Source organism: Scyliorhinus torazame, chromosome 21 (assembly GCF_047496885.1).
Source record: "Scyliorhinus torazame isolate Kashiwa2021f chromosome 21, sScyTor2.1, whole genome shotgun sequence".
NCBI classification, from domain to species: domain Eukaryota; kingdom Metazoa; phylum Chordata; class Chondrichthyes; order Carcharhiniformes; family Scyliorhinidae; genus Scyliorhinus; species Scyliorhinus torazame.
The window spans coordinates 48732330-48758480 of record NC_092727.1 but is presented as its reverse complement, the minus strand read 5'-3'; the positions used below and the strand labels follow the sequence as shown (position 1 = coordinate 48758480).

The 26151-nt window shown below is 45.8% G+C and overlaps 1 protein-coding gene across 7 annotated transcripts in view; it reads left to right on the top strand.

The window, feature by feature from the left end:
* The window catches only part of cdon (cell adhesion associated, oncogene regulated), a 287217-nt gene that overhangs the window by 151874 nt on the left and 109192 nt on the right, over nucleotides 1-26151 (top strand). For all 7 annotated transcript variants that reach the window (XM_072486781.1, XM_072486779.1, XM_072486777.1 and 4 more), the window contains 3 exons: nucleotides 11009-11146; nucleotides 12264-12539; nucleotides 21931-22077. In XM_072486781.1, the coding sequence (XP_072342882.1) occupies nucleotides 11071-11146; nucleotides 12264-12539; nucleotides 21931-22077 (499 nt within the window). In that variant the 5' untranslated portion in view covers nucleotides 11009-11070. Of the gene's footprint in view, nucleotides 1-11008; nucleotides 11147-12263; nucleotides 12540-21930; nucleotides 22078-26151 lie in introns of those variants that run through there.

Here is a 26151-nt window from a genome sequence, read left to right as displayed (position 1 = left end):
TTGCTATGGCTTTGTAAAATCTCCGCTAATTTAAAAATTACTGAAGTGTTAAGATTCAGAGAGTGGAACGCACTGTTCGATGGGATCTTTTCGTTATTGTGCTTTAGAGCAAGGTGCCACGCTTATTTACTGCTTGGAGCCGAGGCTCATCCTTGAATCTAATTAGGAACACATTGAGTGTCATTGTAACTGGCAGCCACTCAATATTGCCTTATCTGTGACTAACCTCTGACCCAGGCAGTGACCTATCCCAGGTTACCCGGAGGTCGAGGGGCTTCCATTGTGCAGACAGAAGTGGATCATGTGGAGTTGATTATTTTCTGTTTTCTCTGTCTTTGCTACAATTTATCCAAGTCACTTCTATTTTCTTCCCACTTAGCTGGCTGGCATGAAAGGAAATGTCTTTGTTGGCATTTGGACGATAAGCATGCTTGATTGGTTCCACTGCAGCTTTGGGAGGGGGAGGGGGCGGAGGGAGGATTCGGCGGGCGGGGGGGGGGAGAAGAGAAGAGAGAGAGTTTGTGAAATGCAAGAAGCCTATGGTCAGGGAGCATCATGCTCTAGAAGGCCGCAGCTGCTCTCCTCATTGTCCCAGACCCCAGGAATAAGTAGAGTGGAGAGAGAGAGAAATCTCTACAGCTTGGAGCAATGCCATTGATCAAAGACTTGTAGAAAGCCGAAGAGACACACAGGAAAAAAGGGCGTAGTAATCCCAGTTTTTCTCTCTCCCTGTGGCTTCGAAAACTTGGTGGCAGAAAAGTGTGTGACTGGCTTCCGGAGGCAAAATCCCTGATTGAGATCGGTGAGAGGCGTGAGCCAGCAGCTGCTTGATGGATTAACAGAAACAACTTGCCACTCTAGCTAAGAAGGAAAAAACACAAACAGACAGGAATAGAAGCTGCATTTAAAATTAGAGTTTCTGTACCACGGAACTTTAATTTTAATAAAGTCAATTACCTAAATGGGCAGAAGCAGATTGTGGTTAAAAACTGCAGTGCCGGAATCCTCTGTTAATGTGCAAGTGGGGGACTTCCGGTGACTGCGGGCGGGAGGCAGCTGCACACTGGAGGGCTCCCGCTCGGGAATAGAAATTTTGGGGTTTTAACGCCCGGTCCCAGGGGCAACAAAGGCTGAAAAAGCTGTAAAGAAGGCACAGGGAGGAGAAATGTCCAAGCTTGGTGGGAAAAACGGCCTTGAAAAAGGGGGTTAATCAAAAAGGGGGTTCAGTCCGCCAGTGAGTGGAAAAGTCAGCGCAGCAACTGTAAGGAAAGCGGAGGCTGGAGCACCAGGGGAGGCCGCATCGCTCACAGCAGAAGAAATTACCAAAGTGATGGTTGTGGAACTTGAAAAACAGTTCACAAAGCACATGGAAGTGATGAAGAAGGAGATGGGGGCGGTATTGAAAGTGCTGGTAGAGGCGATTGCCCCAGTGAGGGCGGCGATATCAAGCGCAGCGGCGGAGGTGCTGGAGCAAGGTGAGACACTGAAGGAAGTGGAAGAGGTATTATCGCAGCACAGTGATCAACTCGCCTTGATGGGGAAGGAGTTGCGGAAGTTGACAGAGACCAACGAGGGTCTGCGAGCCAAAATGGAAGACCTGGGAAACTGATCCAGGCGGAAGAATCTGAGGATAGTGGGTCTGCCCGAAGGGGTGGAAAGCCCGAGGCCAATGGAGTATTTTGCCACGATGTTGGCGGAGCTATTGGGGGAGGGGGACGTTCCCTCTCGATACGAACTGGATCGGACTCATCGGTCGTGGAGGCCTATACCAAAGGCGAGTGAGCTGCCAAGAGTAGTAACTGTGTTTCCGTCGGTACAGCGTGAAGGAGAACATCCTGTGCTGGGCAAAGTAGAAGTGAGTGGTGCTGCAGTGGGCTGGAGCTGGTATACGCATATACCAGGACTTTACGGTGGAGCTGGTGAGGAGGCGGGCTGCCTTCAGCCGGGTGAAGAAGGCACTATACATCAGCAAGGTGCAGTGTGGTATAGTATATTCAGCTAAGTTGAGGGTGACCTGCAAATCCAAGGACTTTTATTTTGGGACGGCGGAAGCGGCGGAGGAGTTTGCGAAGGCAGAAGGACTGTGGCAGAACTGAGAAATGGGACTGAGAGCGGGTCGTCTACCGATGTAGCTTCATGTAACTTTATTTTTTCACTGCATGTTGGTGTATGCACTAAATGAGTTGACGCTGTATATTTGGACAAGGGAAGAGTTGGGACTTACATTTGCAGTGATGGTTCTTTGGGGCTTGGGTGTGTATGCTGGGGTTGTGTGCTAAAGGGGATTTCTTGGTTTTCCTGGGACCGGGCAAGGGGGAAGGAGACCCGGGCGGGGGCCTCCACGCTGGCCGGTTTAAGCCGGCCTGTGAACGGGTGTGAGGTGGGTAGAGGGGCTGCGGCCACCAGAACTTGGTAGAACAAGTTTCGGTGAGTCTAGCCAGGGTGAAAAGTTGGGGGAAGGAACTGAGGTTGGGGGGAGGAGTTTACAAGAGGAAGTGGAGGGGAGGATCTGGGGGGTGGTCTACAATTCATGGGTGCCATTCACGGTACTCTTTCGGGGATTGGATGGCATTGAATATTAGGGGGGGTTGGGGGAGTGAACTATATGTGTCAATGATGACCAGGGGCGATTCCTGATTCCTTTTTCTTTTTTCCTCCTTGGGAGGTTTAGTTTTATATGATGCTTATATTGTCAGATGGGCCGTTATTTGGGGGATGGTGCGAGGATGGGATCGTTGTTGTTGGTAGGGGGATTAACATTGTATTCGTTACCGTTTACTGTTTGTTGGTGGGGGGGTAAATTCTGAAGAAAATGGGGAATAAAATTATTTTCTTTAAAAAACAGTATGCAAGTATCACTGCAAATTTCTCCCACATATTTAAAGTCTTTTCAGGATTTTCTTTCCTCCCTCTCTATACTCATTGTCAGCTGTTACTGAGGTGTGATTCAGGCACATGTTAAAAAGATCCCACAGTGCTATAAAAAAGTTCTGATATAGTTTTAAGCGCGCTTCTCTCAAGCAACATTGCTTGAAAATGAAAGCACAGGTTCTGCCCATTCATTTCATTGCAGTTTGTGGCACCTTGCTGTTTGAAAAATGGCTACCACTTAACCACATAACGGTCACTGCACAAAGTAATTCATTGTATATCAAGTGCTTGGGATGTTTCTAGGCATTGTAATAAGGTAATATATAAATAATAGTTCTTTCTTCACATGAGTTTTGAAGTAGCAGATGATACAGAGCGTATGTTTCAATAATGTGTGCGAGGGTGCAGACAATGAGCAGCAAAGTCACTGACTAGCATTTTGTTTCCTTGCCCTGAACTATTCTTTAGGATTTTGTTGTCCGCTTTGTGATTGCCTTTGTTCCCACTCAGAGTAAAAGCTGATAAACTGCCTTAAGTATACGTTACAGCTCCCATCAGCTAGACCAGGCTAAAAATGAACAACCAACTCTTCTGCTCTAAAACATGCTTGGAGGAGAATAAATATTATATGGAGTACATGTCTAACTGGTGCTGCCATGTTTCCTTACTTAAGTAGTGCCTGTTGTGTGGTATTCATGGTCCTTTGATACCTTTCTCATTAATAATCTTTGACGGCAAATCCGTCAGGAATTGCCACTTCGAAATTCCAACAGTTCCATCACATTAAAACATGCTTCAATGCTGCAAAACATTCTGAAATCCGTTTTAATGAAAATTCAAGTTGAAATATAATAAACTAATTTAAAGCTGCATTTTCCTCAAGTGACCAGTGTGTGGCGCCTACAGGCAGGCTAGAATTGAAAACCAATTTCAAATACTCTTATGTCTGGACATTTTCTCTGCTGCCTGCTTAAATTCACCATGCTGGTTAGACATTAGAATTGTGGCACCATTTAAAAGCACAGCGCCTGCATTTGTGATTTTTATTTTCGAAAAGCTGCAAGCAATCCTGGATTGAGGTTCTTGCTGTATGTTATGCAATATTGCTTGTGTTTGTGATCAGGCGGTAGCCTCCCTTGTCCTGAACATATACATTGCGACATGTGAATAGGTGTATGTATATGGGCTTATATGTGTCGGTTTATAAATCTTTCCACAAGCTCCAGTTTATCTGGGCAACACCACTTGTCCTGCCACCACTCCTACAAAGGATTACCATTTGGCTCTTTCACTTCACTCCATCCATCATTAGCAAGTAACTTTTTGAGTTACTAATCCAATGCTTTAGGAAACACTTTGCAAAATAATTTTGCTCCCTGACACCTCATCCGTTCCTCCATTACCATTCTAAACCCCCTTTTTAACCAACTTCAGAGTTTCCCCTTTTTTTACTGTTCCCCAGTGTATCCTCCTTGCTCACTTGTGGCTGCTTTATAAATGCAATTTGCCATTGTTGCTGATTGCAGAATTATTTTCTTTATTGTCACATTGTAAAGAATATTAACCAATACACTGGTGTATTTCTGGCTGGACTGAGAAAATCTGACTATTTAAAAAATGACTGTCAGTTGCTGCATGCCAGTGAAACCAGCTGAGCAGATCTTCTGGGACACAACTACCTTCCAACTATATAGTCCACCTGTCAGCAAAATTGAGCTGAATGAAGCGAATTAAAAGATGTCCACAGTGGGCCTGAGAACAAAAATGTTGGGTAGGTTTGGATGTTTATTACACGAGTTTGGTGAGTTCTTGGGTGCTGTTTCTTGTATCTCATCAGTCAGGGATACCCCTGTATTGATGTGCAGAACACTTTGCATCGTACAACCAAGTCCACACTTTGTGTCAAAACAGTTTCCTCACATTGTACAAGAACAACTTTCACCCATTGTTCCTGCCTGTTGAAGTTAGCAGAAATTCTGTCTCTTCTCACAAAGGTTTAAGCACAATTGTTCTTTTTTGTTCAATTGTTATTTTATTGCTGAGTTGTAGAAGAGCAAAGCATGGTGGAATGAATAATGACAGAGTACATGCAGGTGACATGGTGTTTGTGATCAAATGTTAGATGCACCTTCACAATCCGAATTGAAGTGGGTTACTAGATGATAAGGTGAAGGTCACTCCTTGTCAGGGGCGTTAAACACAGGTTGTGCATTACTGGTCTGTGGGCCCATTTATTATCTGCGGGAATTCAGTTGCTTGTTGTTTCCCTAGGTTGTTTCTTTAAATCTAATAGAGTTCTTAGTTTGAAATTCCCAAGATGTCTGCCCTTTCTGCAGTTGTCCCTGACTGAACTCGTAACATTTGAACAGTGTTCAGCATTTATGCCGATGAATGTAATAGCACAGCACAGCTAACAAGAATGGCAGTCAAACATACCCCCACCCCCCATACTGAAACGGTAGCTGGGTTAGGTTTGGTTTGAGGCAGCTGTTCACTTTGTAACATAGTGGAACTGCATGCTGCCTTGGGCAAGCAGTGCTTTTGTGTTAACGGGATGAAAATGTTTGCTTTTCTTTCAGTGTGGCTTCACCCTGCCGATGGATAGGCTCTTCCTCTAGCAGAGGCCTGAGTGCTTAAGCAAACGCAGCACTTTATTCGCAGCAGGGCCTTCCTGGTGGGTGGAGGGGGAGGTGAACAGAATAATTCCTTATGCTGAGAAGCTAATGGGGAAAGGACAGCTTCAGCTCAGGATCTGAGTAATTGACAGCCTGGGTTAAGGAGAAAAATAAAAATATTGCAAGCCAAGCAATTGATCTTGGGAGGAAATTGAATTTTGCATAACCTTGGGAGCTAAAATATTTAATGAGCCTCTTTTCCTCGTTTTGATTTGTTTTAATTCCTGTGCATACTACTTTGTATCATTCATTTAGAGTTACAGTTTTGCCGTACATTAATCACGGAGTGATTTACAATCTAAATAAAGACTGGTAATGCAACAACTGCTTTTTTACAAAAAAACTTGTTAACTAAAATATTAGCGTAATTTGATGCAAACTGTATTTGCTTACAGTTTGTCCGCACCACGTATGTTTGTTGCTGTTATCTTTCCAAAGTGCTTTTTATTTTGGCTGATCTGTTGCAGAGGTTGCATCAAAAGTGTTTCAGGAATCATAGCATCTCTGCAGTGCTGAAGAGGCCATTCAGCCCATCCAGTCTGCACCGACCCCCCGAAAAAGTACCCTAACCTAGGCCCATTTCCCACCCTATCCCCGTAACCCCACTTTTGGACTGTAGGAAGGAAACTGGAGTATCCGGATGAAACCTACACAGACATTGGGCGAATGTGTAAACTCCACATAGACAGTCACCCAAGGCCAGAATTGAACCCAGAACCCTGGCGCTGTGAGGCAGCAGTGCTAATGGGCGGCACGGTAGCACAGTGGTTAGCACTGTTGCTGCACAATGTCAGGGACCCGGGTTTGATTCCCAGCCTGGGTCACTGTCTATGTGGAGTCTGCACATTCTCCCTGTGTCTGCGTGAAGTTCCTCTGGGTGCTCCGGTTTTCTCCACAAATCCCGAAAGACGTGCTTGTTTGGTGAATTTGACGTTCTGAATTCTCCCTCAGTGTAGCTGAACAGGTGTTGGAGTGTGGCGACTAGGGGATTTTCAAGTAACTTCATTGCAGTGTTAATGTTAATGTACTTGTGACACTAATAAAGATTATTATTATGCCACTGTGCCGATATTGGTAAATTTATTGGGATGTGACTGCATCCATCAAATGCTTACAACATGTCTCAGTCATGCAATGCATGGAAAGACAGTTGTGTTAATATTGAGGATTTCTCTTGCGGTTATAGGTTTTTTGAAGTAGATGAATTTCAAGAACTTTCATGTATATTTTATGGAACTCTATGCATTTAGATTCGGAAGATAACATTAATACATACAGCTTGGACCGGGAGCCCAGTGGCTAGGGTCTTGACCACATTAGTCTGCAGGTTTTCAGTTTGGAAAATTTATTTAACAAGCGCCCCATGTGAAGTTGTTATCACTCCTTTCTGGTAGCATCACAACCATTCATACTGCATCAGCTGAAGCTCTTGAATGAATTGTTAACCGTGACATCAAGCTATAACTGCTTCCCCAGCCATACAAATGAATGACTTTATGCATTTTGTCAATGGAAGTAAGTGTTTTAAAAAACAAACTCTTCCAACTTTTCTTATGCCCATCCCACCTTTTTCCCAGTCCAATGTATTACTGCTACTTTCCTGCTATTGTGGCATCCACCTGTTTCAGTTGTACTGCCTCCAGTTCCTCAGCCTAAATGACATTATTGGTGTGTGACCATTCACAGTGCTCTTTAAGAGTATCCTATCACACATCTGCACATTCAACTGCAGTAACTGGACAGTGATCAAGAGCAGGAAACAGGCTCACTTTGTTTCTGTTCATCCAGAGAATCTGAGCCTATCAGCAGCCTTCCTCATATCCTGAGTGGGTAGTGTTGCCAGGTATCAAATGATACCACCACAAGGTTTTACCGGATATCGATCAAAGACCAAACAACCAGTTAGTTAGTTCAAGTTCAATGATAGTTTATTTATGCACAACAATTACTTTGACATGCAACATAAAACACTACAAGCTAAATTACACCTAACACTACAGCAACCTGTATTAACTTCAGGCACCCGGCTTTATGCAGAGGAACAAGGCCTTTGTTCGGATCTTGTGTGGCTGGGTCTGGAGAAGTGACTTCGTTTCTGCTGGACTCATCCCTCTGGTAGCGATCGTTGGTCTTGAACTTGTCTTCTGGTCGTGATGCTACACTTGGTTTTAGGCGTAGGTCGGGGCGAAGAGAGACCGAGTGCCGGGGCCAAGAGAGACTGAACACATGGCAGTGTCTCTCTTTATCCTTCTGGGGTTTTGTGCTCTTTTGGGCGGTCCTTAGCTTTGGACCCAATAATTCAGCAGGCTTCGATTACTGCTTTCGATTTTGGCCAATAAAGGGGCGGGTACCTTCATGGCGGGGCGTGTCCTGAGCGGTCATTGACCTTGGCTTTTTGGGCTCCTTGAGCAAAGGGAGTGGCGCCGATGAGTCTGTTTCTGTATCTGTTACCCGAGTACAGGTCTTTTGTTCTGGGGAAATGGGCCATTAAAATGCAAAGTAGCTGGGGGTTTCGATAGCGTCTAGTTATCTGAGTTGCCAATATCCAATATACATAAGCTCTGAGCGTCTGAGTCTGAGCGTCTTGAGTCCTGGGTTGACCATATTTCCCATGGTCCTTTGTAGGTGGCCATATTTCCCAGGATCCTTTGTAAGTGGCCATCCCAGATGGCTACAGTAGTATCTAACCTGGCACAGTGCCAAGGATCCTGGGTCCCATTTTTTCTCAACTCTCCAAGCTTAGCCAGAGAATGAAAATGTTGAATCATTTTGTTTATTCTTTTCTGGTTCAGAAAGCCCAGAATCTCAAGAATTGGTAGTTCTGCGAATTGGGGCCCTGAATGTGAGGTCATTTTCTTTTAAATATAAAACTATAAAGTGGTCAAAACTTAAAGCAGTAGCCTTGTAACTCTTGTTTACTCCACAATGTAAAGGCAAGGAGACGGGGAGTGGGATTTCAAAGGAGGAGTAGCAGAGTTTATTCATAGTTAAATATTTGGTGGTGGAACTTGTATGTTTCTCTCAGCCACCATTACATTGCCTTAAGTTAAGGAAAGAATGCATTGTTGCAGGTTATTCATCACTGGAATCATAGTCATTGTAAAATATCTCCCAATACCATTGCATAGTTTTGGCCTTTATCAACACCCACACAGTGGCCCTTCGCTGAAGTATAGGGTGTTTCTCTTAGCAAGAGTTAATGTGGAACTGGAGAACTGTACTGCCCACCATGTGATGTAAAGGGTCACATGACAAGGGACCTGAGGCAGTATAAGTAGTGTGCAGAGACCTGTGAAAATGCAAGCATGGAGTTAGCTCAGTCTGGGCTATAGTTTGTGCTTCAATCTTACTTTTGAGCGATTGAGATGTTGTACGGGTTTGTTCAACATTTGAACAGTGTTTATTGGTAACACAACTATATACACATACAAACTCTACATGACTGGTTATTTGGTGACTCTACGTGCTGATAAATGTAAGAATTTTTTTTTTTAGGGTTGAAAGGGTCTCCGGTACTGGAGATATTCTTGTCTGTGTTCACAGGGAATATTTTATCCAGAGGTGACGTGCCCCCAGGGATGATGGAATAATAATGGTTAATTCCTGAGGACGTTGACAAGTACTATTGGATATTAAGTACTCAGCTTCAACCTTTCATCTTGAGCCATTGTAAACTGAAGCCTAGTTAGTTAACTTATCTAGGTTCCAGAGTTGGCTATCTCTGGGGCTGTTTTCCTTTCTGCATTAATGTTATTTGTCATGTCTCACAAATAACGCAGCCCTAAAACTGATCAATTTATGTCTGTCGAGTGGTGAGAGTAGAAGGGAATGCAGGCTGTAGAATCTAGACCAGATTGAATAGGAAATTAGCTACATCTTCCACTCCCAAATGACGACACGAGTAACTCATGGCAGTTGGTAATGCTACCCAGGGGCTGACATCCATTTGGTCACCTGCTGCCTTGCCCAAGGAAATGAATATCAGACGCCAGAGCCTCAAGATTGAAAAAAGTAATCCCTTTTTTAAAAAAGGGAACGAAGAAGCTGAGTGATTAGAATTGCCTCTGTACTGCGAGGCTGTTTGGCTGCAGCAGACTACTAAACTGCTACTTATGTCAGTTTTGGTGCCCAAGATCTCAACAGTTAAGTGGCAACATACCTTGCAGATGACATGTTGTATTTTTTCTGATGATTTTAGTTAAAAATACTGGAAGCATTCAACTGGAACCTTCTGTTTCTCTTATGCAATCTCTGCTGCTGTTTGAATATTGTTCCTATGTTAGATTGCTTTGAGGGTCCCTAGTAATCCAGAATTATATGCCCAAGGAAGATGTTAGATTTAATATGGTTACAGGCATCCTACTAAACAGTTCAACCTCCAGTTAATAACTTCAGTCTTGTATGTTTTTTTATTATCAGTCATAGTATGTAGGTGTCATTGGCTGGGTCAGCATTATTTGCCCATCCTGGAGGGCATTTAAGAGACAACCACATTGCTGTGGGTCTGGAGGTGCATGTAGGCCGACAGATTTCCTTCCCTAAAAGGTATTAGTGAACCATGGGTTTTTACGGCAATTGACAATGGTTTCATGCTCCTCATTAGACTTTTAATTCCGAATTTTTATTGAATTCAAATTTCACCATCAGCCATTGTGGGATTCAAACCCGGATCCCAGATCCCGAGAGCATTATCCTGGATACCTAGAGCATTACCCTGGATTACTAGTCCAGTGACAATACCACTACCCCACCACCGTCCCATTTTCCAATTTGTCCAGCTTCTTGTTGCTCAGTTGAAATGCTGATGTTTAATGGTTTTTAAATGTTGAACTTGATATGAAATTGTATGAAAACTGCATTGTTCCTGTTTCTTGGGTCGTATTAGGCTAAAGGTGTTGCAGTTCAATTTTCTGTAATGGTGCTTTGGGACACTTGTTCCTCTAGGATATCAAAACCGGAGAACAGCTGTTCTGTTTCCCTTTTTTAAAAATAGATTTAGAGTACCCAATAATTTTTTTCTTTATCAATTAAGGGATAATTTAGTGTGGCCAATCCACCTATCCTGCACATCTTTTGGTTGTGGGGCTGAGACCCACGTAGACACGAGGAGAATGTACAAACTCCACAAGGACAGTGACTCGAACCTGGGTCCTCAGTGCCATAGGCAGCACTGCTAACCACTGCGCCACCGTGCCACCCTTAGCTGTTCTATTTTCCAATGGTCTCGTAATACAGGGTGTACCAGTGTGATAAGCGGAGGTAGCTCCTCTTGGGAAGGAGAGGGAATATAAAGTAAACCTGTCACATTCCTGTTGTTACATACTGGTTTTTGATGTGTGCTGCAGTATCTGACCTGTAATTGACTCATCAGAATTTGTTTGTGCTGTAGTGGGCATTATGTGGTTCTAACTGCCTTCAGAAGTGGAATTTCTTTTTGCAATGAAAATTTCTTTCTCTTGCAGATTGTGCTGGCAGCCCTGCCTTGCTGCGAAACCCTTCAGCCTTGCGTCACTGTCACAGTGCAATGGATCCAGAGACAGGGCATCTGCAATCACTATTGTGTGTGTGGCTGACCGTTCTTTTCTCCTGTATCAGGGCAGGTAAGCTTTGCTAACCAATGTGTGACTTGCCTAATTTAAAGAATTTCTGAAGTGCCAAGACATATTGCCAACCACATTCCCACAGGGCACTGCTCCACAAAAGGCAGAATCAAGAAAATGCCCGAGAGGAAAAACGGCCACCCTTCTCATATTCACTTCGCTCATTATAATATTCAAATATAATTTAAACCTTCTGAATATTGTAGCTCTACTTCACCATTCAGCAATGGTTAAGAAAATTATTAACCACCAACTAATATTAAATTTATCAAACTTGGTATTTAAGGACTTCTTGTTTCTAATATTGAAACACAAATGTTGAATGGGTTCACCTGAAATTTCTATTTAAATGGATCATCAACCTTTTTGTTTTAAAAACCAGTGCAAGATTTGTGTTTGAATGTGTTGGACATTCATATAATGAAAGAAAAGTTCTTTCTAACATATTGTGCCTGAATTATGTTTAAAATCTACAACTGTTCCCTGATGCTTCACTTTGTGTGCTCAAGCACATAGCCCCTGAACTCCTGGTAATCTTGCCCAGACAAAACAGCCCTTTTTGAACATGTATCTCTTGTTTGCTGGAATTACAGGTCAATCAGCATTTGTAAAAAAGAAAGAGAGGTTATGGTGTTTTTCTTATATTTTCAATTTCTAGGATTTGCTGTTTTTCCTTTTTTATGCTTCTTATTCACTGCTTCATCCTTTTTTAAATTTTGTGGGCCTGGAGTTTGGAAAGGGTTGTTGGCGGATAAAGCCCAACCCAGAATCCCAAGAGTTCTTTGATATACGTCAAAAAATTGGACAGTAAATAAACTTTTGTATGTCATCTCCAGCACTCCCATGTGGCTCACAAAGACAATTCCTAGCTTCTATTACTATGCTGACCAGGAATGTCTCAAGTTTAGTCCCGTGTAAACTGAGCTTGGTTCTAGTTGGAATGGGCCTTCGTGCCCTCAGCTAAAGATATTAATTGTTTTATATTTGTTGTGGATTCTATTCCCTGTCCCATGCAACTGATGAGAATTCCATTAAAGACGGCCCACTATTTCAGCATGGTGATGTTTTCAGAAGATAGGGCAGTTTCTAACCAATCTCTCTCAATTCTTCCACACAGACCTGGCCCCTCACTTCTCCACAGAACCCCGCTCCATGATACAGAAACTAGGGGGACGGGTTCAGCTTCGCTGTGCTGTAGAACCTGCATGGGCACGCATTACATGGCACTTCAATGGACAAACATTAACAGACAGTGGGCAGAATGGAATAGAGATCCAGTCTGGGTCATTGACTATCTCAAATCTACAGTTGTTCCATGTTGGGAGGTACCTGTGTGTGGCAAGCAGTTCTGTCGGTGCAATAGTGAGCAGACCTTCTTCTATTACCATTGCAAGTGAGTATCATTTGGGAAATGGGAGCACTTTGCTGCAGCTTGTTTGACGGTGAGATGTGCAATAGTTTATGGGGATCCTTGGATCTATTGATACTCTGAAAACCTGACCTTTAACTAGTTGAGTGTACCAACAGCAAATACATGGCTAGTAATAGAACAGTCATTTAAATCCACCCTTCTCTGCTGAGCAATTTCCATGTATTGGCTTGACTGTTCAGTGCCAAGCCGCATGCACTCAGTACTTTATTGAGGCTAGAGAATGGCAGAGATACAGGAGCAGAGTGCTGTTTTTTTGGAGTTGAAGAAAACATTTTTATGGATTGCTTTGTTGCAAAGAAATGATGTCACTTTTTTTCCCAAGCTTCCCTTATAAAAGCAACAGATGCCAAGGTTGGCCTCATGTCCCCCGGGCAAGCAACGGAAATTTGGTCACAGTTTTTGCTCCTGATCTTTGTGAAAGTTAGTGATGCCTTCTGTGTTGGAGTAGATTGCAGACACGTCCCAAGCTCACTCTTGATGGATTACATAGGATGTACAGCAGAGAAACAGCCTTAACCAGTCCATGCTGGGTTTTTGTCCAACTCGCTTTCTTCCATGGTGTTTCTCATCTAAATCTATCATCATAACCTTTTATTTCCTTCCCCCTCAAATGTCTCTAGGGTGGCACAGTGGTTAGCACTGCTGCCTCACAGCGCCAGGGTCCCAGGATTGATTCTGACCTCGGGTGACTGTGGAGTTTGCACGTTCTCCCCGTGTCTGCGTAGGTTTCCTCCAGGTACTCCAGCTTCCTCCCACAGTCCAAAGATGTGCAAGTTAGGTATATTGGCCATGCTAAATTATCCCTTAGTGTCCAAAAAAGGTTATGTGGGGTTATGGGGATAGGGTGTGGGTGTGGGTCTAGGTAGGATGCAAAGAACAATACAGCACAGGAACATGCCCTTCAGCCCCCCCGTTAGCACGTTCCTCTGTTTATTAAAAAAAAAACCTGCCTTGCACATCTCATCTAAACTTTGCTCCCAAGTGACTGACCCTGCCACTCTGGGAAAGAGTGCCCACTCTATCCATCATGCCTCTACTGAAAATAGTCCTAGGCGATTCAGCCTTTCCGCATAGCTAACACCCTCCAGACCTTGCAACATCCTGATAAACCTCCTCTGCACCCTCTCCAAAGCCTCCACATCCTTCTGGTAAAGTGGCGACCAGAATTGTGCGCAATATTCCAAGTGCAGTCGTACCAAGGTTCTATACAACTGTAGCAAGACTTTATGCTCGATGCCCTGTCCAGTGAAGGCAACCATTCCATATGCTTTCTTGACTACTGTGTCCACTTGTGTTGCCACTTTCAAAGATCTGTGGACCTGTACGCCCAGACCTCTCTGACTTTCTATATTTTGAAGAGTTTTGCCATTTACTGTATATTTCCCCTCTATGTTAGACCTATCAAAATGCATTACCTCTCATTTGTCCGGATTAAACTCAATTTTCCATTTCTTTGCCCAAGTCTGCAACCTATCTATGTCCTGCTGTATCCTCTGTCAATCCTCAACACTATCTGCCACTCCACCAACCTTGGTGTCATCCGTGAACTTACTAATCAGACCAGCTACATTTTCCTCCAAATCATGAATGTATACTACAAACAACAAAGGCCCCAGCACCGATCCCTGTGGAACACCGCTAGTCGCAACCTTCCATTCAGAAAAGCACCCTTCTATTGCTACCCTCTGCCTCTGTAACCAAGCCAGTTCTATATCCATCTTGCTACCTCACCTTTGATCCTGTCTACCAGTCTGCCATGACACCTTGTCAAAGGCTTTACTGAATTCCATATAAACAACAGACAGGGTTGGTGCAGACTCAATGGGCCGAATGGTCTCTTTCTGCACTGTAGTGATTCCTCTGGTTGGTCTTGTCGAGATTCCTCTCTTAAGGGCAGCACGGTAACATAGTGATTAGCACAGTTGCTTCACAGCTCCAGGGTCCCAGGTTCGATTCCCGGATGGGTCACTGTCTGTGTGGAGTCTGCACGTTCTCCCCGTGTCTGCATGGGTTTCCTCCGGGTGCTCCAGTTTCCTCCCACAGTCCAAAGATGTGCGGGTTAGGTGGATTGGCCATGCTAAATTGCCCTTAGTGTCCAAAAAGTGTAAGTTGGGGTTACTGGGTTACAGGAGAGGGTAGATATGTGGGCTTGAGTAGGGTGCTCTTTGTAAGGGCCTGTGCAGACCCGATGGGCCGAATGGCCTTCAGCACTGTAAATTCTATAATGCATTTAGACTATTTCTTTTTTTAAATGTTTTTATTCTCCATTTTCACATTTTCCTTCAAAATTTACACCCCACCCACAGACTGTAAATGGTAACAAATACAAAATCAATCCCCTTAACAATAACAACAATCCCACCCTCCCACCACCCCAAACAACGGCCCACCTGTCAATATATGCATCCAACAAACAAACCCTCCCACGGTGGAAACAAAAAACAAAAGAGAAAAAGGAGTCCGGGACCGCCCATGATCACCATTAACCTATAGTGTCCACTCCTCCCCGCACCCACCCACACACAGACACACTCAACGCCATCCAACCTCTGAAAGAGTACCGTACATGATACCCAAGAGTTGTAAAACCACCCCCCCCCTAACCAACTCCTCCCGCCCACTGCCTCCTGTAAAACTCCTCTTTCCCCCCCCCCCCCCCCAACCTCGGTTCCTTCCGACCAACTTTCCACCCCAGCTAGACCACTTGGACCCTGTTCTGCCAGGCTCCGATGGCCGCAGCCCCTCCCCCAACCTCACTCCCGTTCACTGGCCAGCTTAAACCGGCCAGCGTGGAGGCCCCCGCCCGGGACCCTTTCCCCCTTGCCCGGCCCTAGGAAAGCCCAGAAATCCCCTTTTAGCACACAAACCCCACATATCCACCTACATCCCAAAGAGCCCTCATTTCGAATGAAAGTCCCATCACTTCCCTTGTCCAAATATATACAACATTGGCTCCTTTAGCCCATACACCCGCACGCAGTGAAACAAAAAAGAAGAAAATATAGTCCTGAGGTTGCATCGGCACATGGCCATTTCTCAGTTCTGCCACAGTCCTTCTGCCTTCGCAAACTCCTCCGCTGCTTCCGCCGTTCCAAAATAAAAGTCCTTGAGCTTGTAAGTCACCCTCAGCTTCGCTGGATATACAATGCCGCACTGCATCTTGCTAATGTACAGTGCCCTCTTCACCCGGTTGAAGGTAGCCCGCCTCCTCGCCAGCTCCACCGTAAAGTCCTGGTATACACTGATACCAGCTCCAGCCCACTACACCACCCGCTTCTGCTTGGCCCAGCACAGGACCTTCTCCTTCGCACTGTACCTCCGGAAGCACAGAGTCACTACCCTTGGCGGCTCACTCGCCTTTGGTACAGGCCTCCATGACCGGTGAGCCCGATCCAGCTCATATCGGGAGGGATCCTCCCCCTCCCCCAATAGTTTTGCCAGCATCGTGGCAAAATACTCAGTCGGCCTCGGTCCTTCAACTCCTTCGGCCAACCCCACAATCCTCCAGGTCTTCCATTTTCCCTCGCAGTTCCTTGTTAATCTCCATCACCTTCCGCATCTCCTTCCCCATCGAGGTAAGTTGATCACCGTGCTGCAATAATGTCTCCTCCACGTCCTTCAGCGCCTCCCCTTGCTCCCGCACCTCCGCTACTGCGCTCGCCACCGCCGTCGTCACCAGGTAAATCGCCTCCTCCACCAACACACACACAACCTCCCTCATCTCCTTCCTCATTGTCTCCATGTATTTTGCAAACTGCCTTTCGAATTCCGCAGCCATCACCGTAGTTATTTCTTCAGCCATAAGCAATGCAGCGTCCCCTGGTGCTCCAGCCTCCATTTTCCTTGGTGACCCCGCGGTGACCTTTCCACTCCCCGACGGACCATCCGCTGTTTTTTTTATACAGCCATTTGTTTGTTCACCCTCGACATTTTCCTTTACTGTGCCTTCACTGTGCCTCCTCTGTGCTTTCTCCCTGCTTTTGTTGCCTCCGTGTACCCTGGGACCGGGCTTAAAGCCCCGAAAATGCCATTCCCGAACGGGAGCCCTCCATTGTGTGGCTGCCTCCCGCCCGCCGTCACCGGAAGCCCTCGCATTTAGACTATTTCAACCATTCCCTGTGGTAGCAGGTTCCACATTCTCACCACTCTTTGGATGAAGAAGTTTCTTCTGAATTCCCTATTTGATTCCTTGGTGACTATTTAATATTGACTGCCTCTTTGTTCATCCCCACAAGAGGGTGCATTCTCTCTATAGGCTCGCCATCAAAGTCTTTCATAATTTAAATACCTCTATTAGTTCCCCTTAGCCCTTGTTCAAGGGAGAAGGCATCCTTTCCTGTTATGTATACCTATCTATTTCTGGTATCATCCATGTAAATTTTTTCTGTACTCTCTCCAGTGCCTCTATCTCCTTTTTATAATATGGCAACCAGAACTGCATGCAGCACTCCTAAGTGTGGTTTAATCATGGTTCTGTACAGATTTAGCATAATTTTCCCCACTTCTCAACTACCTCCCTTGAAATAGTGTGTTGCTTGCATTTTTTTTAAATAAACATTTTATTGAGGTATTTTTGGTATTGTAACAACAACAAAATAAAATAAACAATGTACATGAAACTATAAACATAGTGCAAAAGCCGTTTTCCTTTCCTTACAGGTCCCACCTTTATTAACCCCCTACTCTAAGCTAAACTAACCCCCCCCCCCCCCCCCCCCCCCCCCCCCCCCCCCCTCTGCTGACGATTAATTTTCTGTGAAGAAGTCGACGAACGGTTGCCACCTCCGGACGAACCCTAACAGTGACCCTCTCAGAGCGAACTTGATTTTCTCCAAACAGAGAAAGCTAGCCATGTCCGATAGCCAAGTCTCTGACTTCGGGGGCTTTGAGTCCGTCCAAGCTAATAGTATCCATCTCCAGACTACCAAGGAAGCAAAGTCTAGAATGCCTGCCTCTTTCTCCTGGATTCCCGGGTCTTCCGGCACCCTGAAAATCGCCACCTCTGGACTCAGTGGCACCCTTTTTAACACCGTGGACATGACATCTGCAAACCCCTGCCAAAATCCCCTAAGCCTCGGACATGCCCAGAACATGTGGACATGGTTCGCTGGTCCTCCCGCACGTTTTGCACACCTGTCTTCCACCCCAAAGAATCTGCTCATCCGGGCCACTGTCATGTGAGCCCGGTGAACGACCTTGAACTGTATCAGGCTGAGCCTGGCACATGTTGTGGACACGTTGACTCTACACAATGCATCCACCCATAGACCATCCTCTATCTCTCCTCCCAGCTCCTCCTCCCACTTGCGCTTCAACGCCTCGGTCTGCATCTCCTCCGACCCCATAAGTTCTTTGTAAATGTCAGAGACGCTCCCTTCTCCTACCCACCCTCTGGAAACTACCCTGTCCTGAATCCCCCTTAGCGGTAGGAGCGGGAAGGTTGACACCTGTTTACGTAGGAAGTCCTGCACCTGCAGATACCTGAATTTGTTTCTCCTCGCCAACCCAGCGCCCTCATACTCTGAAAGCTCCCCTCTATAAACATATCCCCCATCCTCTCAATCCTTGCTCTCCGCCATATCCGGAACCCCCCATCCATATTTCCCGGGGCAAACCGGTGATTATTACAGATTGGGGACCAGACCGATGCTCCCTCTGCTCCCACATGTCTCCTCCATTGCCCCCAGACTCTCAGGGCCGCCACCACCACGGAGCTGGTGGAGTACCTTGCCGGCGGGAACGGCAGAGGCGCAGTTACCAACGCCCCCAGACTGGTGTCCTTGCATAAAGCAGCCTCCATATGCTCCCATGCCGACCCCTCCCCCACCACCCACTTCCTGATCATGGCTATATTCGCCGCCCAGTAATAGTTACTAAATTTTGGCAGCACCAGCCCACCCTCGCTCTGACTCCGCTCAAGCATTACTTTCCTTGCTCGCTGGGTCTTGCCTGCCCAAACAAAGCCAGTGATCACTTTGTTGACCCGTTTAAAAAAGGACCGCAGAATAAAGATGGGGAGACACTGAAGTACAAACAGGAATCTCGGGAGGACCGTCATCTTCACCGTCTGTACCCTCCCAGCCAGTGACAACGGAAGCGCGTCCCATCTCCAAAATTCGTCCTTCATTTGGTCTACTAGTCGGGCCAGATTTAATGTATGCAGCCGGTCCCAATCCCGTGCCACTTGAATGCCTAGGTACCTAAAGCTTCCCCCTGCCCCCGGACCAGCCCCTTGAGGCTGTTGCTTGCATTTTTAATGCCCTTGCTAACCTGTGTCATGTCTTTTAGTGGTTGGGTTATTTATACTCTTGCGATTCCTTTGTTTATCTAACTCACCTGGACTTGCACCGCTCTAGTAAAAAGTGACCTCCCTATTCTTCATACCAAAATGTAATAACCTTACATTTACTTGGGATGAGCTTCTTTTGCCAGTGATTTGCCCATTCTGCAGTTAATGGTTGGTTGTGATACTGAAGACTGTCTGCATCCATGTGACCATATTCAAAAGTGAGTCAGTATATAGGAAAGAAGGCAGGACAGTTGGAGCAGTAATCCAGCAGTTAATTAAGAGCCAGGGACAAATGGGACTATCCCTGATCTTGTATTGCATAGTCCTAGTTTGGAACTTTGCCCACTCGGAGCACATGATGGAAAATTATGATGTGGAACTGAATATTTTCCATGAACTATTAGTCTTATGTTTACACAACTGCAACTAAAGACCATGTTGCTTCACTCCGGTTTCTAGAGTACCCAATTATTTTTTTTCCAATTAAGGGGCAATTTAGCATGACCAATCCACCTAACCAGGACATCTTTGGGTTGTGGGGGTGAAACCCACACAGACACGGGGAGAATTTGCAAACTCCACACGGACAGTGACCCAGGGCCGGGATTCGAACCCGGGTCCGCAGTCCCACTGCTACCTTGCTGTCGTTTCACTCTGGTTTCTAAACCAAATATCTTTTTTTTTTTTGCTTTTATTTTGCCTATCCCCATGTAGTATATCCTTTATATCCTTTCAAGTTGGATTCTTTCCATATCCTTGCTAATGTTATCTCGAACCATTCAATTTAGGTGCTTGACAGTAAACATGGAAATGACTTGTTATTTTTTAATCCCTCCACCTCACTCCAGCCTTTTCTCATTCCCTTGGCCATAGAGTGGCTTGGCTATGATTGCATCTTCATACAGCCTATTCTGAATAGGCAGCAACTGTGTGTGTCTTACCTCAGCAAATAGTTGGGAAAGGCAGGGAAGAAAATAGAAATGTGCTGAATTTCCGCAACTTGCTAGCTGTTTCTTCCAAGAGCATTTGGACTTATTTCATCCTGTGAACTGATCTGCTCTGGACTTGGAGACATGTTGAGGAATGACCTACTGAGCAGAGCACTGAAGAAAATGTTCCCCATCTGATGAAGGAAAGGAGAGCGTGACTCTGTGTACATTTGAAATCCATATTCCTGTCCAAACTGATTTGTGAGAAACCTGTGATTTTTTTTTTTTTTCTGTTAAAATTTATTCCATTGAGGAACCAGCCTTCCGGAAAGAGCTTCACAGCCATATAAAAACTGTAATGGAGTCTAATTCCCCTGACTCTTTCTTAACCAGACCACACAGGCAGGCTGCATAACTGGGACCTACAGTAAATGTAAGCATCTCCTCTCCTCTATTAGTTTGACTTGAGTGCACTGAAAGTATTAATAAAGGATGCAGGAGTCTGTTGATGAAAATGAGGAGGGCAAAGTGAAGCACATTTAAAGGCGTAGCTTGGTCGTGTAAAATTCCTAATTCTATTTCTGTATAATCTTGGGCCGGTATGTTGGAAGTGAAATCTTAGCTCGATGTAAAGTCTTCTATCCCAAGTCCAAAGAAAATGCAAGCTATGTCACAATAGAAACTCTGATTTAGCTAAAAGGCTGCATTTTCATAGACTGAGCAGGACATACCTTGGAACATTCTTCCTATCTATTGCCTCCATGTCTCCTCTCTCTCTCTCTTTACTTTCTCCCCCCCCCCCCCCCCCCCCCCAGCAATGAGAAAACAAAAACCACACACCTGATTTAATAGAATAAATATGTCTCAACTCTTAAGGTTTATTTTCCAGTTTTGATTGTTTTTTTTGTCCTACTCCACCCCCCAACCACTCCCTCCATCACATTCTCAAGGCACTGATTTATTAACGATCTGAGGTGGGGATCGTGGAACTCATCCATGCAGCCATTTTTTTTCAAGTCTAATCTAAACAGTGTGTTTGCGTGTTGGCTGAGCACTCAAACAGTGGAGTTTCAAGGCCAATCCATTTCACCTGGCACTTGCATATATGTGTACTTTGTAGCAGTGGATGGGGAGTTAGGGAAGACTGTTTACTTCGCAATCAAGAGCATAAACTTTGGCCAATTCTTCCTTTCTAGCCATTGGTACTCCAGTCCATCAGCATCCCCTTAGATGAGATCAGTAAATTGTATAGCGCCTGGGAGCAAATAAGATCTTCATGGCTTGGTGCCATACAAAGCAGTTCATTTACCCTAACTTTTGTGTGATTAAATATAGGGGTAACTCTGTTATCTGACATTCTGCACTTCGATGAAACACATAGCAGGAAATCAGACACACCTTGAAGCCAGTTATCCCTCTAGCCAAAACAAAATAAGAAAAATAGTGTTTGACACCGTGATGTCAGCATGTTAAAATTATGTTCTTTTGTGTTGACTGTCTTGTAGCACAGATCAACAGATGGTGATGCACTTTAGTAAAGTCCTTCTGTATAACAAGAGGAGTGTAGTTAGAAATAAAGCAAATGACAGATGATGTGATGTCGGACTTATCAGCTGAGGTTTTGACAAATTAAACAGTAGATCTTTTGATTTGAAATCCTAGCAGGTGAGACGAGGTTGATTTGGTGGAAAATCAATCACATTTTGTGATTCTTCGTGCATCAGAAAAATATGAGTGCAACTTTCAACCCCTGTATTACCTTCTTGCTATTCTGGTCAGCAGAATAGCCAAAGCTGGCAAATTTATTGATTATTGCTACTGGTTGCTCCAGAACTGTGTATATGGATAAAATGGCTTTATTGGGGTGCACTTTCTTTTACTGTTTAGAGAAAACATTTGCATGATTGTAAATAAGCATTTTGAAGCACTATCCAGTAATCTTGACGAGTTTGTAATTTTGCATGCCTAGGACAGTGTACCAAGTTACCACTGTATCTGAGGAAGAGTTCAAGAGGAGAGAAGCTGCTGTATTTTTTGGCGCTGTTTTGTGTCAACTTTCAGTTGGTCAATTAAGTCCGTCATGGTAAATAATGATTTCCAAAGCTGAATACAGTTAATTGCACTGTCTTTGTAGGTGTAAATGATTTCCAGGCACCCAGCCAGCGAGTAGTTACAGTGGATGAAGGAAGCACGGGCGTCATAGAATGTCATTTACCTGAAAGTAAACCCCCAGCACTAATCCGCTACAGAGTGAGGGGCAAATGGCTTGAGCAATCTACAGGTAAGTGCATCCTTTCTTGGAGCAGACATGTGAAATATACTACCTTCCTGTCTAGGTCAGTAACTTTCTAAAACTTTGTATTTGAAATATTGTGAGCAGTTATTACTACCATCACAGCTCCTATCAAACACTCCTGGAGCAGATATGGCAACATAAATATAGTAAAGCTACCTTTACATTGACCCATTTATTACAATCCCCATGGAGACTGATAGCTTTTAAAACAGAATTCAAACTTCCACTTAATAGCTGAAAGATCAAATTGTCAAGATTTCAAGTTTTAAGAAATTCAGAGAAACAACAGATTAAATGTGCTATTCACTAAACAATATCTTTGCAAGCAAGCTAGACTTTAAACCACAAAATGGAATCAGCCCCCCCCCCTTATTTCTTGCTCAACTGAAAAAACACATCACAGGTATGTTTTACACTATCCTTTACGTGGACTTCACTTTTCCCCAGAATCAGTCCAAAGTGATTCTTAGCCCAGAGGGTTTATTCTTGTTGTTTTCTTTTTTCAACCTGGTAACTTGCAATCTTAGAACTGTCCTTCACAGTGGGGTTTCCTTTACCCAGGGGCTCCAGCCCAAGCTAGGTGATTCTTCTAGCGTTGTTTTAACTCTCCATGAATTTGGCCTTTTCAATCTGAGCATGAGCGTCCACCTGTATTTGTGGGTGGTGAATCATAGAGACATTTTGGCCTCCAGCTGCTCTCTCTCCCGGATTCTAGCATTCAAAATACTGTATTTCCCGATCTTTACATTGATTCATTCTGCATCCTTCCCCATGACAACGTGAATCACATGCACCTTGCATCAAACTAGAAATTCTAATTGGCTAACCTTGAGAGCATGACTTTTTTTTATATAACCATTTTATTGAGGTAATTATGGTTTTATAATAACAACAGAATAAACAATGTACATGAAAATATAAACATAGTGCAAAAGCCGTCTTCCTCCCTGACAGGTCCCACCTTTACTAACCCCCCCCCCCCCCTGCTGCTGACGGTTAATTTTCCCCAAAGAAGTCGACGAACGGCTGCCACGAACCCTAACATTGACCCTCTCAAGGCGAACGTGATTTTCTCCAAACAGAGGAAGCTAGCAATGTCAGTTAGCCAGGTCTCCGTCTTCGGGGCTTTGGGTCCCTCCAAGCTAATAGTATCCGTCTCCGGGCTACCAGGGAAGTAAAGGCTAGAACGTCTGCCTCTTTCTCCTACTGGATTCCCGGGTCTTCTGACACTCCGAAAATCTCCACCTCTGGACTCGGTGCCACCCTTGTTTTCAACACTTTGGACATGACATCTGCAAACCCCTGCCAGAATCCCCTGAGCTTCGGGCATGCCCAGAACATATGGACATGGTTCGCCGACCCTCCCGCACACCTTGCACACCTATCTTCTACCCCAAAGAACCTGCTCATTCGAGCCACTGTCATGTGAACCCGGTGAACGACCTTGAACTGTATCAGGCTGAGCCTGGCACATGTTGTGGACGCGTTGACTCTACTCAATGCGTCCGCCCAGAGACCATCCTCTATCTCTCCTCCTAACTCCTCTTCCCACTTGCGTTTCAACTCCTCGGTCTGTGTCTCCTCTGACCCCACAAGTTCCCTTGTAAATGTCAGAAACCCTCCCTTCTCCCACCCACATTCTGGAAACTACCCTGTCCTGTATCCCCATTGGCGGCAGGAGCGGGAAGGTTGAGACCTGCCTGCATAGGAAGTCCCGCGCCTGCAGGTACCTAAACTCATTTCTTCTCGTCAATCCCAATTTCGCCTCCAGCTCTCTCGGGCTAGAAAAGCTCCCTTCTATAAACATATTTCCCATCCTCTCAATCTCTGCCACCTCCGGAACCCTCCATCCAGCCTTCCCGGGGCAAACCGGTGATTATTACAGATTGGAGACCAGACCGATACTCCTCCGCTCCCACATGTCTCCTCCATTGCCCCCAGACTCTCAGGGCCGCCCCCACCACGGGGATGGTGGAGTACCGTGCCGGCAGGAACGGCAGAGGCGCCGTTACCAATGCCCCCAAACTAGTGCCCTTGCATGATGCCGCCTCCACACGCTCCCACACCAACCCTCCCTCCACCACCCACTTCCTAATCATGGCTGTGATAACAATAATAATTACTAAAGTTAGGCACCGCCAGGCGCGCACTCCCCCTGGCTCCGCTCCAGCATCCCCTTTTTTACTCGCCGGGTCTTATCGCCCATACAACGTCAGTGATCACCTTATTGACCCATTTAAAGAAGGACCGTGGAATAAAGATGGGGAGAGACTGAAACACAAACAGGAATCTCGGGAGGACCGTCATTTTCACTGTCTGCACCCTCCCAGCTAATGACAACCCGAGTGCGTCCCACCTTTGAAAATCGCCCTTCATCTGGTCTACTAATTGGGCCAAATTTAACTTGTGTAGCCATTCTCATTCCCCCGCCACCTGGATGCCTAGGTACCGAAAGCTTCCCCCACCACCCTAAACGGCAGCTCCCCCAATCGCCTCTCCTGTCCCCTTGCCTGGATCGCAAACATCTCACTTTTCCCCATATTCAGTTTATACCCGCAAACCGGCCAAATTCCCCCAGAATGCTCATAATTTCTTCGAACCCTTCTAGTTGGTCCGAAACATATAGGAGCAGGTCGTCTGTGTCTCGTGAGATGGTGTCCCCCCGGATCAGCCCCTTGAGGCTCTCTGCGCAATTGCCAGCGGCTCTATGGCCAATGCAAACAGCAGTGGGAGAGGGGGCATCCCTGTCTCGTCCCCCAATTCAGCCTGAAATAGTCCGATGTTGACCTGTTCATCCATACGCTCGCAACAGGAGCCTGATACAACAGCCTGACCCAGTTAATGAAGCCCTGCCCAAATCCAAACCGCCCCAGTACCTCCCACCGATATTCCCATTCCTCCCGATCAAATGCCTTCTCTGCGTCCATTGCGACCACTACCTCCACGTCCCTACCTTCTGGGGGCATCATAATCACATTGGCCGCCAACTGCCTACCCTTAACAAATCCCGTCTGGTCCTCCTCAATCACGTCCGGAACGCAGTCTTCAATCCTAGAGGACAAGATTTTGGCCAACAGTTTGGCGTTCACATTTAGTAGGGATATCGGCCTGTAGGACCCGCATAGCTCGGGCTCCTTGTCCCGCTTCAGGATCAATGAGATAGTGGCCTGTGACATCATCAGGGGAAGCACCCCACGCTCCCTTGCCTCATTGAATGTCCTCCTCAGCAGCGGCCCCAATATCCCAGAGAACTTTTTATAAAACTCCACTGGGTACCCGTCTAGCCCCGGGGCTTTACCCAACTGCATGGCCTTCAGTCTCTTGCTATTTCCTCCAACCCGATCGGGGCCCCGAGCCCTTCTACCAGCCCCCTGTCCACCTTCGGGAACTTCAGCCCCCCTAAAAGGTGCCTCACCCCCTCCAGCCCAGCTGGGGCTTCCGACTCATACAACCTGCTGTAAAACTCCTTGAACGCCTCATTAACCCCTGCTGAATCTCTGACCAGGTTCCCGTCCCCGTCCTTTACTTTCCCTATCTCCCTGGCTGCCTCCCTCTTTCTAAGCTGCTGCGCAAGCATTCTGCTGGCCTTCTCTCCATGTTCATAGACCCCACCCACCCCCCCTCAACTTCCTCAGCTGCTCCACCACCTTCCCTGTAGTTAGCAAGCCAAGCTCCGCCTGTAGCCTCCGTCGCTCCCTTAGAAGCCCTGCCTCTGGGGTCTCCGCATACCTCCTGTCGACCTGCAATATCTCCTTTTATCAATCGGTCCATCTCTGCACTGTCTGCCTTCTCCCTGTGGATCCGTATTGAGATCAGCTCCCCTCTAACCACCGCCTTCAATGCCTCCCAGACCATCGCCGCTGAAACTTCACCCGTGTCGTTAACTTCCAGGTAGTTCTGAATACATTTCCTCAGCCACCCCCACATCTCTTCATCAGCTAAAAGTCCCACGTCCAGCCTCCAGTGTGGGCGCTGGCTACTCTCCTTACTAACCTACAGGTCAACCAAGTACGGGGCATGATCCGAGATTGTGATCGCCGAATACCCCGTGTCCACTAC